General features: G+C 36.1%; 1 protein-coding gene across 1 annotated transcript in view; it reads right to left on the bottom strand.

Moving 5' to 3' along the window:
• LOC309806013 (chromatin assembly factor 1 subunit B-like) overlaps positions 1–4,356 on the bottom strand; it is a gene marked incomplete at its 5' end in the record, with an annotated part of 94,659 nt that extends 90,303 nt beyond the window's left edge. Inside the window, 2 exons of the mRNA XM_082624368.1 lie at positions 1,318–1,442; positions 4,350–4,356. Coding sequence (XP_082480494.1) covers positions 1,318–1,442; positions 4,350–4,356 — 132 coding nt within the window. The remainder of the gene's footprint in view (positions 1–1,317; positions 1,443–4,349) is intronic.
• Between the last annotated feature and the right edge of the window lie 17,013 nt (positions 4,357–21,369).

Raw genomic sequence — 21,369 nt, 5'->3', positions numbered from 1 at the left:
AAAAAAAAAAAAAAAAAAAAAAGGTTCATATTTAAAATGTCAGTTCAGGAAATCATAGAGAGAAGAAACTCAAGTTATGGCAATTCAGCCACTTCTCAATAATTTGTTCTAATGAAGAAATACAGTGGCACTAACATTTCACAATGACCTCAAGTCCTGAGAAAATTTCTATTTGGTTTTATAACATATTATATGATTTTCAGCAGATTTTTTCCAAAAATTCAATTTTCCATAATAATATTGTGATATAAAGCATAGAGCAACTAAACTTCACAGAAGACAAGGAGACCATATTAACAAGAAACACTTTAAACCTCCTCCATGATAGGGCTCTGTGAAGGACATTGGGAGTAAAAAGACTTATCACCTTAAGTTTAGTGATTAGCACAGTATCTGACACATGTCAATTACTCAATATCACCTGTGGAATAAATAAATATGATAAAACCAATATATGTCTCATTTTTCACAGAACCATACAGTTATGTTGGCTGGGGAATATTGCAAAGATGAGATATTGATAATTTCTTGGACAATCCATCACAGCTTTACATGCCCAATTGTTTTTCACTTAAACATACATTCCACTACTTGAAAAGTTCTGCTTCCCTGTATGCTCATCCAAATCAACATTTAGTTTACAAAATCTACAAAGTGGAAATTTTTCATATGAATTCTCAAGAATTGCCCAAATGGTAAAATAAATTCTGTTTAAAAAATGTCAGGATAGGGCTTCCCTGGTGATGCAGTGGTTGAGAGTCCGCCTGCCAATGCAGGAGACAGGGGTTCGTGCCCCTGTCTGGGAAGATCCCACATGCCGTGGAGAGGCTGGGCCCATGAGCCACGGCCCCGGAGCCTGTGCTCCACAAAGGGAGAGGCCACAACAGTGAGAGGCCCGCGTACCGCAAAAAAAAAAAAAAAAAAAAAAAATGTCAGGATACATCTATCATCACAATTGATCTACACATCTATTGAAGAGAAAATTGATTCTGTTTAAGGTCCTGTCAACGTCTACTTGTATTTTATAGGTGTAGGATTAATTTGAAAATAGTATCAAACTTACTGGAAGGACATGGTTTACTAAAGTGAAATATAAAACCCATAACAGTCTTCAAAGTGATGGATGCTTTATAGATTTTATGTGAAATAAGTTTAAGTTAAAAGTTGGCACTTGTTTCTTTCAACAGGCTGCATTTCCAAGAAAATACATGAAAGAGAAAGTGCATTGACGTTCTTGGGGAGCTACATTCAAGAATAATTTCTCTAGGTAGAACTAAGCCAAAGGAACGCTACAGAGAAAGAATGCGGGCAGCTTACCAGAGTAACTGGGTTGTAACGTATTTCTACTGAATCAGCAGTCCAAGTGTAGCAGCGAGATTCTAAATCTCCACAATATTCATTAATAACTCTGACCACCAAATTAGAATTTCTGTCACAAAAGCCTTTATCAGAAACTTGATAATGGCTTTTGAGTTTATCATTCTGTGTTTCATAATATACCTTGGGACTTAAACCAATGACTTTTGATCCAAGTAATTTTTTTCTAAGATGAAAGTGAATTGGATGGGGCAGACTAGACAGATATCATTAAAGAATTTCAATTGCATTCTCTGGCCTAAAAAATATTATAAATCTAGCTTTTTTCTACTTACAACATAAGCAACGGTTAAATTATTTAAATAGGTTTTCAGAGTAAATATTGCTGATACAATGGAAAAGCTGCAGTTTTTGTCTATTTTTATCACTTATCTATTCAAATGGCTTGGCCCTGACTTTCGACAGTTTTAGCTGGATTTCATTTAAACAAAGTAAGCAAGTTGTAATTTAACCCATTGATGCCATAAACCTTACTGCAATGCATATCCAAAATATATACTCTTGAGCATAACACATTTTCATTATACAATAGTTCTACACACTCATTAATATAGAACACATTCACTGGAATTAAACTTATTGACCCAATGGAGATATATATATATATATATATATATATATATATATATATATATATAGTGTATTGGTTTTGTAAAATGCACACTCAAGTTCTGAATCAGTCTCAGACCAAACGGTGGCTTAAGTTCTCCTGATACCCACTTTCCTAAAATTTTGCCATCATTTTTCCTCTCTACCATGGTGAATAAGAAAAATTCAAGCAATAAGAAGGCTGATGTATGACCCTACGTTTCATATTTGTAAAGAAAGAAATTCATGCCCTAGTTTAATATGACCCTACCTATTATTTGTTCTTCTTCATTCTTTTTAATCCATACCCCTTCCTTTTCTCTCTCCCCCCAACCCCCTACCCAGGTCTCCTTTTATTAACTCTTCACATTCTTTTCTGTATTCTTGTCCCATCTACAATGAGTGCATTTTTAATTTTAGCATATAAATTGAATCTTCTTATGTTAATATTCTTGTCAAGCATCCCTTTTTCTGTATCTCTAAGTAAAATCTAACTATAAAGTTTGTGTTGAGACTTTTTAGGGAACAGGTCACCTGGAAGGTAAAGGGATTAATAACATGTGAGCTGAGGTCTGGGGGTACCCGAGATACCAATGTTTGCTGTTGAAGATTCTTCACCTTCTCTTTGGCATAGATATTCTTGTTCCCTGGCTTCACATATGTGAATCTGAACCCTTTGGACACAACTTATCTTTCCTGCAGCTGAGCTACTGAACTGCTGGGACTGCCAACCAGACCATACAATGTGTCTCACTCCTGTACAGCCTGTGTTTCAATGGCAACCCCCTCTTTTGGATGTGTAGGTAGTTTCCTAACTCACTGGGTTTGGTTTATATTCTTCTAAATAAGCTGACCCTGAGTATGATCACCTCTCCATTAGACATCATCAGGAATGTTGAGTTCCCATTGCTCTAAGAAGTAGTTTCAACATCTTATAGTGAATGGCTATATGGTGACAAATTCTTTATAATTAAAAAAAGTTGTTTCTAAACAATATATCTGATGCTCTGCTCATACATCAGTGATTATCCAGGAGATAATGATGAGAGTACACTGGATATGTTATAAATGTTAGGGGTAAGGAAACGTCAGTTGTAGTCTAGCTATTTTTGTATCTTTCTTCTGGCATTAATTAGATTTTAGAAATCCAGTCACTGCTTCAAACCTACATTGTGGTAGACTGTATTCATGGCCCCAATACTCCCCCCCACCCTACACCCTCCTATGTCTGTGCCCTTTACCTTGTGACCATGCAGTCCCTTTGAAAAAGGGAAACGGTATATTTCCCCACCTCTTTATTCTGAATTTGGCAATGTGTCTTGCTTTTGTCCATGGAATGATTCAGAAGTGAAGGTGTTCCTGTTTTGAACCTAGACATTAAGAGGTCTTACATGTTCCAGTACACTCTTTCTCAAGTCTTTGCCTTTGACGGAAGATAGTCTGAGTCAGCCTACTAGACTTAAATAGCACATGACAAATGCGAAGTTTCCCTGGTCACCCCAGCCGAAGCCAGGCTACGTCAGCCAAACAGGCAGCTGAGCTCCAGGTATCTGAACAAGCACAGCCAAGGTTAGCAGAGCCCCTTAGCTGACCCCCACTTAATTACAGATATGTGCACAATGAACAATTATTGTTGATTACCCCTGAAGTTTTGTGGTTGTTTGTGGTGTTACCACTATAGTATTGCGACATCGATAATTGGTACATAGAATTTTTCAAAAGACAGTGATCAGATCACAGAGTCATCAACAATTCCAGAGGGGATCTCTGACTTCCTTCCCTCTCACTGATAGTAAAACATTTCTGTGTCCTAGTCGGTTCACTACAGGAAAATCACTTGAACCTCTATTTTTATCTCTAAGTTCTATAGGCCAGAATATCATTCTGTCTTCCATTATTTGGGGCTTATCCTTAGGGAAACCTTTGTACCCCTTTCATTGTCTTTCCATATGGAGTGACATTCATTAGCATAAAACCCATAGCCTTTATCCATTCCTTCATTCACTTTTCCTTTGAAGAAGAGAACTGAATTCCAACTGGGAAATCTTTTGGCAAAAACTGGTTATAGAGTCAGTTGCCTGCAGGGAGCATATGATATGCTACTTTGCCTAAGTTCTGTCAGGATAGAGCTGCAATTTGAGATTCTGTATTTATTTACTCTGAGTGTGAGTGGAAAGACTAGGTAATTCTGAGTTTGACTAGTTGAAAACTCGTTGCTATTCATATAAGCAAACTGGTTTAATAAAAATAACTTTAGAGTTCCATTTGCCCATCTTCATTACTCTCTCATTTGGCTTAAACTCATATGGGGAAAAGAAGGTTTCTCTCTCTTTCTGTCACATCCCACTAACTTCCATTCTACCCTTAGTATCAAAGACTCTTACCCGTCATGCATGCTCTTCTCTTCTGTGCCACCATTTCTCCAGACACTAACAATAGCAACATAAAATGTAGAATTATATCTAGTCAATTGTTTAAGCCTAAGATCAGTCAATTAATTTGAGCTTTTGCTTGCTTTCTTTCAATTATCAAAATTCACTGAACACCTACTGAGAACCAGACCATGAATAAGACGATAGCTATGCCAATATGAAATAACCTTGACCCCAGCCTTTAAGAATTGAGTCAACCATCTAAACTACCAATGTTGTAAAATCACCAGACAAATTTGTTTGCATGAAGGAAACCTCCAGTCGTCATTTGATGGATCACAAACTAGCACTTTTTTATTCTTAAGTCTGCTTAACATCAGAATTTAACCATTTATTCAGCAAATATTTATCATCATCATCATCTACTAGGTGTTAGGCACTGTCCTTAGAAATGAGGAAAAGTTATGAGCCACATAAGTTTCGTATCCTTATGCAGCTTTCATTCTCTTAGAGGAGATTGTAGTAAATTCATACATGAGCAAATATGCACTATAATTTCCGGTAATCACCGGAACTATGGAGGGAAATAAAACAGCTTAGAGGAAGAGATAATGAGGAATGTAGGTGCTGTATTGTAGATACAATGGTCAGGGGAGGCTTCTCTGTGAAGGAGATTTTGGAGCAAATGCCTGAGTGATGTGAAAGAGGAAACTGTATGATAGTCTGCTGGAAAATGTTCCAAGCAGAGAAAAGGCAGATTAACATCCCCGAGGGAACAATGAGACGGACTCCAGTGGCAGGACAGAGTCAGAGAAGGATATAGAATCTGATTTTACGGAGAGTAGGAAAAACTAGAACATTTAAATCTAAGTTTGATAAGAATTAACTGAAGGGTTTTGAACAAGGGAATGATAACCCATATTCTCTAAAGAGATTCTTCTACCACTGTCTGCTGTGTGAAGAATTAAGGGTGGTGGAGTCTGAGGATAGTAGGAAAATTTGCCAGGAGACTACACTATAGCAATTGGCTAAGAAATGAAGGTTGGAGGCTTGAAAAGTGTTGGTGATAGAGGGGATGGGAAGACCAGCTATAGGGTATATTCTTGAAGATAGTACTAATGGGGCTTGATGATATATTAGATATGAGAGTGGTGGAAAAAGAAAAGTCTAAGATGATATCCAGGTTTTTACTTGAACAGTTGGTGAATGGTGGTACAGTTGTGCCATTTGCTTGGTAGGTTTGGAGGCAGAGATGCAGAGGGTTGGTGTTGAACGTGTTAAATATGAGAGATTATTTGGCATCAAGGTGGGGCTATCCAGTAGGCTGATGTGAGTCTAGGGGTCAAAAGAAGGACTACAGATGAGAGCTGAGACATAAATTTGGGAGTCATCTGCACTTAGTTGAGGTTGTACTGGACTAAGTCATTAGGTCATGAATGAAGATGCAGAAGGGAAGATGGCAAGGACCAAACTCTGAAGCACTTCAACACTTGAAGTTGGAAAGGAAAAAAAAGAGTGTGCAAAGAGCTGGAAGGGAGCAGCAAGTGTGTAAGGAGGAAGCCAGATGTGTATAATATCCTGAAAGCCAAGTGAAAAACATGTTTCAAATATTGCTAAGAGGTTAAGAGAAGGACTGAGAATTTAACATTGGATTTTGAAGATAGATATTATACCTAAATTTTATATAAGTGACTTCAGAAGTAGGGTGAAGATAAAAACCTGATTTCAGTGTGTAGAAGATTAAAAGGAAGGTAAGGTAAGGAAGTAGAGAAAGTAAAAATAAACACATTTTTCTAAATATTTTGGCATGAAGAGAAACACACAAATTGAGTAGCTGGACAGAAATCTAATGTTAAATAATTTAAGATAAAAGAGGGTTTATTGAATAAGTAGGGGCAGTTGAGGGGATTAAAAGAACAGCTGAAAGGACAAGGGCATATGTGGGAAAAATCTGCAATGTTTAGAACCTGGGTCTTGCATGCTCTCACCCCTGCTTTTGTCGCTCCTTCCTTCATCTTTTTTCATCTACAGGGAAGTCTCATTTTCTCATAACCAGCAGAAGCCCTAGGACTCCCTCCTTCCAAGTCCAAGAAGAGAAAGTAAAAAAAACTTCACTTTCAACTCCAATTCAGAACATCCAGGGACTCCAACTGACCCTCTAGCTTCTGCTTGAAAGGACTTTGTTGGCAGGGAATACAGAACAAGTATTGACTCAGATGAGACATATTGGATGCAAGAGATGTAGAGGCTAAGATGAGACTTCCTCATGAGCTGATTAGCTTTGTAAAAGACTCCAGTTGAGCTGGGACTGAAAGGGTGAGAAGGATTCAAATAGGTGATGTGGGTGAGAAGGGAACATGTTGGGAGCAAAATCATGGAAGCACAAATGCAAGGGATACAAGGAAGGTGACTTGATTAAAGAGGAGAACAAGGGAAGGAGTGTCATTTGCTGAGCATCTAGGATCTACTAGGTAACGACTAGTACTTCACATATTACTTTCTCATTTAATCCTCATGGATAAGTTTTGGTACTTTTGCTACATATAGTAGAAATGCCATTTAAATCTGGGCTACATAGAAAATGAGTTGGCTCAAATCAGAAGTACAGATGTGAGCCAGGGTTTAGCATTGGTTGACCCAGTAACTCAAAGATCTACTTACTATTCCACATATGTAGTAGTTTTCACTTAACTATATTGCATCTTTGCACTGAAAAGACTTTTGTGTTCAGTTCATATGCTAACCTGCACTAACTAATTTAAATTGAGTAAAATAAAACATTTAGTTCTTCAATCACACTAGCCATGTTTTAAGTGCTTGGAAGCCACCTATGTTTTGTGGCTACGTATTATTATTGTGGCTACACCCAGAATTATTTCCATTATCCCAGAAAGTTCTATTGAACAGTGCTGCTCTACATCCCTAAAGTATTTTCTAAGAATTCTCACTTTTTAGCACATTTACCTCTCAATGCTAAGATTTTTTTTTCTTATTTCCTCATTTTATCCCTTAATTGTACATTGCCCTTGGGTTGTTCTTTTAAATATTTCTTACGTATGCATATTATCTACACAAGAGAGTAAATTTCAAGGGCAAGGAAATTTTCCATGCTGAATGATGAATAACCACTTGTTGTTTTGAATCTGAACACTATTTTCAGATTAGTTTCTGATCTAGTTTCCTCTATTACTAACATATTATACTAGTATAGTATATTTGTTATAATCAAATGATGTTGATACATTATTATCAACTAAAATCCATACCTTTATTCCATTTTTTATGTAATCTTCTTTTTTCTGTTCCAGGTTCCCATCCAGGATACCGCATTATATTAAGTACACATGTTATCTTGACTGTGACAGTTTCTCAGAATTTCCTTTCTTTAACGACCTTCATCATTTTGAGGAGTACTGGTTCAGTATTTCATAGGATGTCCCTCAGCTGGGATTCATCTGATCTTTTTCCCATGATTAGAATGAAGCATTTTAATATGACCATTTGAAGGCTGATATTCAATACTTTTCAAAATAAAATTAAAGTCAAAGAAAAGAGCAGAAATCTAAGGAGTGAGACCAAAAAGCATTACAGTTATAATTGGTACATAGAATAGTTTTGTGGTGTCACAAAAGTATTTATACAGGTAATAGAGCTGAACAGTTACATACACAGTTCTAACGGAAGTCCTCAAAGTCTAGAGATGAAGAGTGGTCAGAAGTCTTTATACAGGGAACATTATAAACATGAGATGGGGAAAATAGATACTCAAATATGCTATTTCAACAAACTTTCTTATTTTTTATTTTTGGTTTGCAAATATTTTCTCTAATTCTTTGAGGTTGTCCTTTAATTCTATTGAATATGTTTCCTTTGCCATACAAAAGCTTTTAGGTTATTATTATTTTTAACATGTTTATTAGAGTATAATTGTTTTACAATGGTGTGTGTTTCTGTTGTATAACAAAGTGAATTAGCTATACATACATATATGCCCCATATCTCCTCCCTCTTGCATCTCCCTCCCTCCCACCCTGCCTATATCACCCCTCTAGGTGGTTACAAAGCACCAAGCTGATCTCCCTGTACTATGGGGCTGCTTCCCACTAGCTATCTATTTTACATTTGGCAGTGTATATATGTCCATGTCACTCTCTCACTTCGTCCCAGCTTAACCTTCCCCCTCCTCATGTCCTTAAGTCCACTCTCTACATCTGCATCATTATTCCTGTCCTGCCTCTAGGTTCTTTAAAACTACTTTTTTTTTTAGATTCCATATATATGCATTAGCATATGATATTTGTTTTTCTCTTTCTGACTTACTTCACTCTGTATGACAGACTCAAGGACCATCCACCTCACTACAAATAAGTCAATTTTGTTTTTTTAATGGCTGAGTAATATTCCATTGTATATATGTGCCACATCTTCTTTATCCATTCATCTGTCAATGGGCACTTAGGTTGCTTCCATGTCCTGGCTATTGTAAAAAGAGCTGCAATGGACATTGTGGTACATGACTCTTTTTGAATTATGGTTTTCTCAGGGTATATACCCAGTAGTGGGATTGCTTACTTATGGTAGTTCTATTTTAGTTTTTTAAGGAACCTCCATACTCTTCTCCATAGTGACTGTATCAATTTACATTCCCACCAACAGTGCAAGAGGGTTGCCTTTTCTCCACACCCTCTCCAGCAATTATTTTTTGTAGATTTTTTGATGAAGACCATTCCGACTGGAGTGAGGTGATACCTCATTGTAGTTTTGATTTGCATTTCTCTAATGATTAATGATGTTGAATATCATTTCATGTGTTTGTTGGCAATCTGTATATCTTTTTTGGAGAAATGTCTATTTAGGTCTTCTTCCCATTTTTGGATTGGGTTGTTTGTTTTTCTGATACTGAACTGTATGAGATGTTTGTAAATTTTGGAGATTAATCCTTTGTCTGTTGCTTCATTTGAAAATAATATTTCCCATTCTGAGGGTTGCCTTTTCATCTTGTTTATGTTTTCTTTTGCTGTGTAAAAGCTTTTAAGTTTCATTAGGTCTCATTTGTTTATATTTGTTTTGATTTCCATTTCTCTAGGAGGTGGGTCAAAAAGGATCTTGCTGTGATTTATGTCATAGAGTGTTTCTTCTAAGAATTTTATAGTATATGACCTTAGATTTATGTCTTTAATCCATTTTGAGTTTATTTTTGTGTATGGTGTTAGGGAGTGTGCTAATTTTATTCTTTAACATATAGCTGTCCAGTTTTCCCAGCACCACTTAATGAAGAGGCTATCTTTTCTCCATTTTATACTCTTGCCTCCTTTATCAAAGATAAGGTGACCATATGTGTGTAAGTTTATCTCTGGGCTTTCTATCCTGTTCCATTGATGTATATTTCTGTTTTTGTGCCAGTACCATACTGTCTTGATTACTGTAGCTTTGTAGTATAGTCTGAAGTCCAGGAGCCTGATTTTTCTAGCTCCATTTTTCTTTCTCACCATTCTTTTGTCTATTTGGGGTCTTTTGTGTTTCCATATAAGTTGTGAATTTTTTTGGTCCAGTTCTGTGAATAATGCCATTGGTAGTTTGATAATGATTGCACTGAATCTGTAGATTGCTTTGGGTAGTAAAGTCATTTTCACAATGTTGATTCTTCCTATCCAAGAACATGGTATATCTCTCTATCTGTTTGTATCATCTTTAATCTCTTTCATCCATGTGTTATAGTTTTCTGCATACAGATCTTTTGTCTCCTTAGGTAGGTTTATTCCAAGGAATTTTATTCTTTTGGTTGCAGTGGTAAATGGGAGTGTTACTTTCATTTGTCTTTCAGATTTTTCATCATTAGTGTTTAGGAATGCAAGTGATTTCTGTGCATTAATTTTGTATCCTGCTATGTTACCAATTTCAATGATTAGCTCTAGTAGTTTTCTGGTAAGATTCTGTATGCATAGTATCATGTCATCTGCAAACAGTGACAGATTTACTTCTTCATTTCTGATTTGGATTCCTTTTATTTCTTTTTCTTCTCTGATTGTTGTGGCTAAGACTTCCAAAACTATGTTGAATAATAGTGGTGAAATAGAACAACCTTGTCTTGTTCCTGATCTTAGAGGAAATGGTTTCAGTTTTTCACCATTGAGAATGATGTTGGCTGTGTGTTTGTCATATATGGCTTGTATTATGTTGAGTTAAATTCTCTCTATGCCTACTTACTGGAGGGTGTTTATCAAAAATTGGTGTTGAATTCTGTCGAAAGCTTCATCTGCATCTATTGAGATTATCATATGTTTTTTCTCCCTCAATTTGTTAATATGTTTTATCACATTGATTTGCATATATTAAATAATCATTGCATTCCTATGATAAACCCCACTTGATCATGGTGTATGGTCCTTTTAATGTGCTGTTAGATTTTATTTACTAGTATTTGGTTAAGGATTTTTGCATCTATGTTCATCAGTGATATTAGCCTGTAGTTTTCTTTCTTTGTGATATCTTTTTCTGGTTTTGGTATCAGGGTGATGGTGGTCTCAAAGAATGAGTTTGGGAGTGTTCCTGTCTCTCCTATATTTCAGAAGAGTTTGAGAAAGATAGGTGTTAGCTCTTCTCTAAATATTTGAAAGAATTCACCTGTGAAGCTATCTGGTACTGCTCTTTTCTTTGTTGGAAAATATTTAATTACAGTTTCAATTTCAGTGCTTATTGATCTATTTATATTTTCTATTTCTTCCTGGTTCAGTCTCAGAAGGTTGTGCTTTTCAAATAATTTGTCCATTTCTTCCAGGTTGTCCACTTTATTGGCATCAGTTGCTTGTAGTAATCTCTCATGATCCTTTGAATTTCTGCAGTGTCAGTTGTTACTTCTACTTTTTCGTTTCTATTTCTATTGATTTGAGTCTTCTCCTTTTCATGATGAGTCTAGCTAATGGTTTATCAATTTTTTTTTATTTTCTCAAAGAACCAGCTTTTAGTTTTATTGATCCTTGCTATTGTTATTTGTTTTTTTTCCCTTGCTGCTTTTAATATGTTTTCTTTGTATTTAATTTTTGATAGCTTGATTACTATGTGTCTTGTCGTGTTTCTCCTTGGATTTATCCTGTATGGGACTCTCTGTGCTTCCTGGACTTGATTGACTATTTCTTTACCCATATTAGAGAAGTTTTCAACTATAATCTCTTCAAATATTTTCTCAGTCCCTTTATTTTTTCTCTTATTTTTCTGGGACCCCTATAATTAGAATGTTCATGTGTTTAATATTGTCCCAGAAGTCTCTAAGACTGTCCTCAATTCTTTTCATTCTTTATTTCTTTATTCTTGTCTGCAGTAGTTATTTTCACGATTTTATCTTCCAGGTCACTTATCTGTTCTTCTACCTCAGTTATTCTGCTATTGATTCCTTCTAGAGAATTTTTAATTTCAGTTATTGTGTAGTTCATCATTATTTGTTTGTTCTTTAGTTTTTCTAGGTCCTTGTTAAACGTTTCTTGTATTTTCTGCATTATATTTCCAAGATTTTGGATCATCTTTATTACCATTACTCTGAATTATTTTTCAGGTAGATTGCCTATTTCTTCTTCATTTGTTGGGTCTGGTGTGTTTTTACTTTGCTCCTTCATCTGCTGTGTGTTTCTTTGTTTATCTTACTGTGTTTGGGGTCTCCTTTTCACAGCCTGCAGGTTCATAGTTCCCATTGTTTTTGGTGTCTGTCCCCAGTGGCTAAGGTTGGTTCAGTGGGTTGTGTAGGCTTCCTGATGGAGGGTACTGTTGTCTGTGTTCTTGTGGGTGAGGCTGGATCTTGTCTTTCTGGTGGGCAGGACCACATGTGGTGGTGTGTTTTGGGGAGTCTGTGACGTTGTTATGATTTTAGGCATCCTCTCAGCTAATGGGTGGGGTTGTGTTCCTGTCTTGCTAGTTGTTTGGCATAGGGTGTCCAGCACTGTAGCTTGCTGGTAGACGAGTGGAGCTGGGTCATAGCTTTGTGATGGAGATCTCTGGGAGAGCTTTCGCCTTTTGATGTTACATGGAGCTGGGAGGTCTCTGGTGGACCAGTGTCCTGAACTCAGCTCTCCCAATTCAGAAGCACAGGCCTGAAACCTGGCTGGAGCATGAAAACCCAGTGAGCCTTATGGTTCAGAATAAAAGGGAGAAAAAAAGAAAGAAAGAAAGAAAGAAAAAACAAAATAAAATATAGTTATTAAAATAAAAATTAAAAAATTGAAAAGTAATTTAAAAAATGAAAGAAAGAAGAGAGCAACCAAACCAAAAAACAAATCCACCAATAATAACACGTGCAAAAAACTATACGCATAAAAAAGCCTTACGAACAGAACCATAGGACAAATGGTAAAAGCAAAGCTGTACAGACAAAGTGACACAAAGAAGCAAACACGTACACACTTACAAAAAGGGAAAAAATATATATGTATATATATATAAAAAAGGAAGAGAGCAACAGAATCAATAAAGAAATCTACCAATGATAATAAACTCTAAATACTAAACTAAGATAAACAGAAGACCAGAAACAAGTTAGATTCAGAAAGCCAACCCCAAGTCAACATTTGCTCCCAAACTCCACTGCCTCAATTTTGGGATGATTCGTTGTCTGTTCAGGTATTCCACAGATGCAGGGTACATCAAGTTGATTGTGGAGATTTAATCCACTGCTTCTGAGGCTGCTGGGAGAGATTTCCCTTTCTCTCCTTTGTTCGCACAGCTCTTGGGGTTCAGCTTTGGATTTGGCCCCGCCTCTGCATTTAGGTCTCCTGAGGGCGACTGTTCTTTTCTCAGACAGGACAGGGTTAAAGTAGCAGCTGATTATGGGTCTCTGGCTCACTCAGACCGTTGGGGAGTGAGGGGTATGGAATGCGGGGTGAGCCTGCGGCAGCAGAGCACGGCATGACATTGCACCAGCCTGAAGTGCACCGTGTGTTCTCCCGTGGAACTTGTCCCTGGATCACAGGATCCTGGCAGTGGCAGGCTGCACAGGTTCCTGGAATGGGAGGTGTGGATAGTGACCTGTGCTCGCACACAGGCTTCTTGGTGGTTGCAGCAGCAGTGTTAGCATTTCATGCCCATCTCTGGGGTCTGCAGTGATAGCCGTGGCTTGCACCCATCTCTGGAGCTCATTTAGGTGGTGCTCTGAATCCCCTCTCCTCGTGCACCCCAAACAATGGTCTCTTGCCTCCTAAGCAGTTCCAGACTTTTTCCCGGACTCCCTCCCGGCTAGCTGTGGTGCACTAGCCCCCTTCAGGCTGTGTTCACGCTGCCAACCCCAGTCTTCTCCCTGGGATCTGACCGAAGCCCGAGCCTCAGCTCTCAGCTCCCGCCCACCCCGGTGGGTGAGCAGACAAGCCTCTTGGGCTGGTGAGTGCTGGTCAGTACCGATCCTCTGTGCAGGAATCTCTCCGCTTTGCCCTCTGCACCCCTGTTGCTGCGCTCTCCTCCGTGGCTCCGAAGCTTCTCCCCTCTGCCACCCACAGTCTCCGCCCACAAAGGGGCTTCTAGTGTGTGGAAACTTTTCCTCCTTCACGGCTCTCTTCCAGAGGTGCAGGTCCCATCCCTATTCTTTTGTCTCTGTTTTTTCTTTTTTGTTTTGCCTTACCCAGGTACGTGGAGAGTTTCTTGCCTTTTGGGAGGTCTGAGGTCTTCTGCCAGCGTTCGGGAGGTGTTCTGTAGGAGTTGTTCCACATGTAGATATATTTCTGATGTATTTGTGTGGCAGAAGGTGACCTCCATGTCTTACTCCTCCGCCATCTTGAAGGTGTCAACAAACTTTCTTTTAATACAGTGATTTTCACCTTATTCTGAGCAAAAATTTCCAAGAAGGTGAATGGTGCATGCCAATGTCTATAATAAAAGCTAGATAAATCTAACAATATTCTTGAGTCAAATTTTTCCAAGAAAAAATGAATATTAGTTTTTATTTATCAATAAGTAAAATAGGGACTTCCCTGATGGTCCAATTTTTAAGACCCCATGCTCCCAGGGGGCCTGTGGTCCATCCCTGGTCAGGGAACTATGTCATTCATGTTGCAGCAAAGATCCTACATGCTGCAACTAAGACCCAGAGCAACTAAATAAGTAAATAAATATTTCCAAAATAATAAGTAAAATAGTAGCTATATTGAAATGACCCTAATAGGGTTTCTTAACAAGTGCACTGATAATCATTTAAGTTTTTCACTAAGACTGCCATACCACACACCTTCGTCTTTGAAACATTGTGGTGATGTGTTTATGTCAGCACATCAGAAGCATGAGTGTATGTGCTTTTTGATAAGTCAGGAATGTGATGGTGGTTCCTAATTTTCTTGATTTATCACATTTTTGCCATTGCTACTTAGTGTAAAGGTACATTGTTCAGAGATATTCTTATAGATATTTGAGAATATATATTTCTCAAAATATCTATAAACAATTATGTATATATTTTGATCTAAACTGCATATATTTGTTTTAAAATATTTTTAGGCATGAAAGCCAGAGTATGCATCTGTGTCTGTGGGTTGGTTAAGCTGAATAGACATGCATACAATCCTCCAGAGGAGTGAGACAAACAAGTAGAAAGTGGGTCAAAGAAGGAAAGGGAATGCAATTACATAGAACAGTTGAAAAATATATTAGTTTTTATTTTTACCTCTCTGATATTGTTTATTTTATCACTTCAAATCAGCCTACTCTCAGATCCAGACTTCTCTTTCCTTACACTTATAAAGCAGGAAAGCTGATATTAATTTTGTGCCTAATGTGTGCAATTTGCTACATTAGGTAATTACAAACTTTGTCCTATTTAACTGCATCTCACAAACTCCTAGGTAGTTTTATTATTTCCATTTTGTAATGAAGAAACTAAAGCTTTAAGAAATTACATGATTTACCCATTGTCAGAGAGCCGGTGAGTGATGAAGCTCATACTTATGCCTGGCTAATGTCAAAACTCATGTTCTATCTACTGATAACAACATTTCCAAAATGACTGGATTGAGTCAGGCTAATTCCTAAAGTATATATTCAAGGACAATATAAATAGTTTAATCTCTGATAGTTATTATTTTTTCGAAAATCAGGAAGCAGAGACATTAAATTTAAGGTTGGTTCAGCCAGTAGCTCAAAGATCTACACACTGTTCCACAAGCATGGCATTTCAATAATTTTTATTCAGTATGCCTCATGGCTGAGACAAGGATTCAGCTAGGGCTCCACAGCAGATCAAACAGAAGGTTTAAGGTCATAGCAAGAGTTTCCATTGACATGAAAGCATAGGTTTTCTAACGTAGAGAACTCCTCCCAATTCACTGAGTCATGTGCTCAACAGGGCTTTAGGAAGTCATCAGACACTTAAGTGTCTGTACATAAGGTACAGACACTTATCTCCAAAAAACTAATCCAATTTAAACCTAGGAGTGTGTGAGTAAAATCAGCAAAAAGAGTGAAGGACACAAGTTGTTTTTGGCTGATCGTGTAGAATCTTGGTTAAATGCCTTGCCACAGTTATTCTAGATTTTTGAATGATTTTCAATCTGAGTTCATATGTTTGACCTTGATGCAAATGATAGCTCCAGCAGGGAGAATGATGTTGATTAAAGCATGGATGTGTTTCAATCCTGTTTCTACAATGTTTGATCATTGAAATATGGTCAAAATCAGGGAGTAGAAATATAATTACTCCCATAATTTCAATAAGACAGTAGAGAAATGATTGTTAGGAAAACTTTATGTAGGGTGTGTGTGAGTGTTTTTGTGTGTTTGTGTGAGTGTGTGTGTGTGTGTGTGTGGTGTAGGAGCCTTGCAGAGAGTATCTTTACTTCAGTAAAATATGACACCCCTTGAGGGCTAGATGGTGATTTTGATGACACATGTAGAAACAGGAGTTTAAGAACATGAAGGGGCTATTTAGTAAAATTCTTACTTTTGTTCCAAATTTCAATATATATTTTTCACAGCCCTTCTCACCAAGGAATAAGAAAATTTATTCAAAATTTAATTTGTTCCATATTTTAGAATTTATATATCTTTTAAATTGTATTGAATTGGCAGTTTACTTGCTACAGAAGGAATTGCACAAAGAAAATATTGAACATGTCTACAGTTGACTATGAACTACATAAAATATTATTTGGACATATGTATGAATAAACATAATGATTATGGGGGGAAAGTTCATGATTATTTTGGCTTTTTTTTCTAGCACATTTTAAGAAATTGACCTGACTGTAACTTTTCTTTGGAATACTTATTGAAAAAGCATAACTGAAAGCTTAAAGCTTGGATTGAAACTTAATCTATATGGTAATAGAACTTGGAAGAATCCAAGCTCAATTCAGACTAAAATGTCAGGACAGTTTTTGAAAATGGTACATCTCATACAACCTAAGGATATAAAAAAAATAAACCATCTATCACTTAGTTTTTCAACAAAGAGCACAATGTATAGGAAAGAAAATAAAAGTTCTAGAACTGTTGCTTTATTTAGCATATGTCTGTCCCCTTTATTATGTATTTCATCTGTGAAAAATATAAAGGGCGATTTACATAGTGTTTTACATGCTCCTCTCCTAAACTTTTCAGATCTTCATTAAACACTTCTACTTTGTTTTCATGCAAATGTCTCTGTTATATGTGTTTCACCTTCAGTACAAGTTAAGTTTTAATTAAATTGCTCTTAAATAGACAGAATCTACAAAAGTGCATTTCTTAAAATTGCAGTGATCATTCTTTCCCTTCCTGCCATCTTTCCCACCACCTCCCTATCTGATAAAACCACAACACATAATATAAAAGACAAAAATATCTACACTGATTTTCAATCCAAAGCACTAGTTCTCAAACTTGGCTACACATTGGAATTATCTGGAACACTTAAAAACTGCTGATCCTCGTGTCCACTCTACCTGATTTGATTGGTATGGAGTATGGTTTGGATTTTTTAAAAGAAGTTTTGAAAGCTCCATAGATAATTTTAATGTGCAAAAAAGTGAGAACCATCAGATTAGAGTAGTGGTTCCCCATCCTGCTTGCACATTGGAAACCTCTAGAAATTCTTAAAAATATTGGTGCCAAGTTCCCACACTTCAACATGATGCAATTGTCCTGAGATTCAGCTAGAATATAAGGAGTCTCCTGCAACCCCGCTGCCCAGGTATTTCTAGTAAATGGTAAAGACTAAGAACTAGCATTAGCATTTCACTTTTTGTTGGGTCAAAAGAAGATCAATATAAATTTCACAGTTCTAAAATTTCTCACATGGAATTTTTAAAATTTGAGTTTTAAAATAGACTTTATTTGAATGCAATTTAACAAATCAAGGCAAGGAATAACTGATAATTACATGTGAAGATATCCTGGAAGAAAAATCTTGTCCTTGTTGTAATAGTCTAAGATTCAAAGGTAACGTTAGTACTATTTGAAGAAAGAAAATTATAAAAAGTATAATTCAAAGGAGTTATTTTTAAAGCAAGTATGACAATTAAGATAATCTTTGGGAGAACTTTAATACTCATAAGTAAAAATTAGATACAGAAGAGAAAAGAAATTTTTTGTCAGATTCACCACTTTTAAAAGGCATGATCAATTCTCAAATAAATATTTTCAGATGTGTGGAAGTCACCTATAAATGTTTATTTTACTTAGAATTTTCCTAAGAACACAAGCTTTTGATAACTAATGTAAACTGTCAATTGCTTAATAGTGGAATGTAGAAAGGAATGGCTATTTAAAGCATGCTTCTGAATGAAAAAGTAGTGTTGACTTTTTTCATTTAATGAAAGACTTGATAACACATTCAGAGAGAAGCCAGGTGTAAACTGTTTTTCCACATTTGTGCAATGGGTTTATATGATTCTGTTACTATAGCTTGCTGAAGTGTTGTGTAAACACCAGATGAGTTACTTCTTATTACTTAATTTATACATGCTAATACTTAAAACATCCCCCCCCCAAAAATACAATTGTTTATACTTGAAATGATTCAGCAGAAAGGGGCATGTTCTCACTCTTCAGTATCAACAGGAAAATTTGCCCTAAAAATATACATATATTTTTAATTTGGGTGATGTGTGTGTGTGTGTGTGTGTGTGTGTGTGTGTGTGTTGTATTTTATGATGGACACTTCATTTCTCTCAACAGATTACTTTTCTTAAGAATTGTTTCTATAATTCTACTATCTGCATTGTAGGATAGATATTTTGTTAACAAAACTAATGCTAACTCCTCAATGTCTACACGTGCATGATAAAATGCCTATAAAATGGTACAATCAGTGCATAACATGAAGAAATTAAGAGCTTATTTATTTGCCATTCATTAAAAAGAAAAAGAAAAGGTTAGTATTTAATCAGTGTTGATAAAAGAAACTATACAAATGTTTTTGTGTGCCTGGCAGACCTAGGAGAATCAATTCTTAAAGGAATTATTTCACCCTGGAAACTTTCTTAAAGTAATGGATTAAAATAAAAAGAAAATACAACCTAGGATATAAAGTGCAGCCAAGATAAATCCAATATTTTAAAACAAAGATAACATCTATTTGAGTTTTTAAACTTTATTAAAAGTTTATCTTTTTGCCTCATTAATTATGCATTTGTGGTGTCCTTTTGGTTGAACTTATGGGGTCCTTTTTGATCCATGTTCCAACATTATCTATTCTACTAACTAACTGGGCAAAATAAAGGTGCAATTAATATCCTGTTCCCAGTTGTACAAATATAATAAACATTTACTTAGCCAACTATTGAATTAGCTCTGTGGAAGTGATCTTATCTAATGCATAAGGCAACTGAAATAACCAGAATACAGAATAGTCCATTTATTTGTGTTTTATACACATGATGTAAACAATTGGAAAGTGTCAAAATTTAATGAATTCGACAAATTTTGGTCACAGGCACTATGTCTGACACCAGGAATACAACAATTGAGATATGGGAGAATGTTCAGAAAGGTTCTTCCTCGAGAGTGTTACAGTCCAGTGAGGTAGAGAGAATAACAGGCAACTAAAGTGCAGAATGATGTTAGGAGATTCACACAAGTCCTATGGGATCACAGAGACAAGACATCTGTCCCAGACCAAAGGATGGTGGCAAGGTGATAGGAAAGTTTCTTGGGTATGATGGCCAAGCTGGAATCTTAATGAACCTAAAATTATAATACACTTGTATAGTGGAGAGGTAGCTAGTATGTTTGGAGAAATAAGCATCCAAAGCACGAGGGAGCCTGGAAATAAGAAAGGTCTAAAAAGTTACTAAAATTAGGTAAATGAAACTTGAGGACTAAGTATGAAGATATGATAGGCAGAAAATATTTGAAGAAACAATAGCTAAGTGTGTTATTATAAAGATAAACAAATGAAGGTCAGCAAAATATTTTAAGCATTTACATGTGGAATGATGTTGGTGATGGTGTTGATCAACATAATTATATTTGGATTTAGAAAAAAAAATGAGCTATCTGGCAGCAGATTAGAGCTTGAAGGAAATGGAGAGTTCAGTTAGGAGAGATGTGGTAGGCAGAACTCTTATCACAAAGGGATTTTGCAGATGTAGTTAAGTTTCCAAATAATTTGACCTTAAAATAGGGAATTTATCCTGAGTGGGCTTGACCAATCAAGGTAGCCCTTAAAAGGATCGAACTCTTGCAAAAGAGATTCAAAGTGTGAGAGTGATTTAATGAGAGGGAAACATCCTGTTGTTGGCTTTGAAGATGGAAGGAACCTCATGGCAAGGAATGTGGGTGGCTTCTAGAAGCTGAGTGGCCTCTGGGTGACAGCCAGCAAAGAAACAGAGACCTCAGTCCTACAACTGCAAGGAACTGAATCCTGCCCAAACTATGTGTGCTTAGGGGAGGATCCCAACCTCTAGAATGAGACTGCAGCCAAAATGACACTCTGACTTTAGCCTTGTGAGATTCTCAGCAGAAAACCCAGGCATGTTGTGTCCATACCTCTGACCTACAGCTAATAAATGGGTATTGTTTTACAATACTAAATTTGCTCAATTTTCTATTCAGCAACAGAAAACTAAGACAAAGGAGATACATCATTCAAAGAAGAAAATCAATTTATATTATAACTTATAATACTCCACAGTGCCATTTAAAATTATCTTCAGCAACAGTTTATCATGCAAAAATTAGTCACAGCACCCATAAAAATGAAATAAAGCAAGACAAAAATGTACTCAGTTAGGTGGCTCAATGATTTACTATATTTGGAGGTTTTTCTATAATTGAATCACCTTTAATACTAAGGATTATCAAAGTTTTTAATAGTCATCTCTTGTGCATCTGCCATTCTCCCCCCTAAAACTCCCCTCCTTGCAAGAATGTTTCTAACTGTCAAAATTTTGATCACATCTTGCCCAAGAACGTGGACTACTTATCACCATTATCATTTTTTAGTTAAAAAAGATAATCTTTGTTTTTCCCTTATATGAAAAGATTTTTCCAGAAAGTCTTCTCATCATCACAAATTTACTTTGAAAGGTAATACTCATTTTAAATGTTGCTATGTAATGATAAACTTGAGTCTTTAATCTTAGCTGGGTGCCAAATCTTCACTTTTCCACCATCATCAAACTCATTTCCACTGGAAATATAAGCAAAACAGGGTCAATAAACACAAACACCACAGAATTTGACCTCTAGAGAAAGATTACTTTTCTTAATCTCTACTTATGTTTATTTTATTGTTTTATAAATATTTAATAATATTTATTATTATATGGAAGTTATATATGAGACACCATCACAGTTTATATAGATGAAAACCAGTATTATTTCTGTTTTGTAATATAAGTGACGCTATTTACTAAAACTTTACAAAAATTCTATTAAATAATAGCCTCTAAGAATATATTCTAATATTTATATTGCAGTGACGGTCTATGGAATAATATTTATCTTTTTATTGACATAATTTTCTTGACTACCTCTAAATTAATATACCATACTATTATAAGATAGCAGAAGATTTTTAAAATATGCTATTTCTTGGGTTTCCTTATAATAAAACCTTTCTTCCTCACTTTTTTTGTTATGATAA

This window comes from Mesoplodon mirus (assembly GCF_964341445.2).
Source record: "Mesoplodon mirus genome assembly, chromosome: 6".
NCBI classification, from domain to species: Eukaryota; Metazoa; Chordata; class Mammalia; order Artiodactyla; family Ziphiidae; genus Mesoplodon; species Mesoplodon mirus.
Note: the sequence above shows the minus strand (reverse complement) of the source record. Positions and strands in the feature narration are given on the sequence as shown.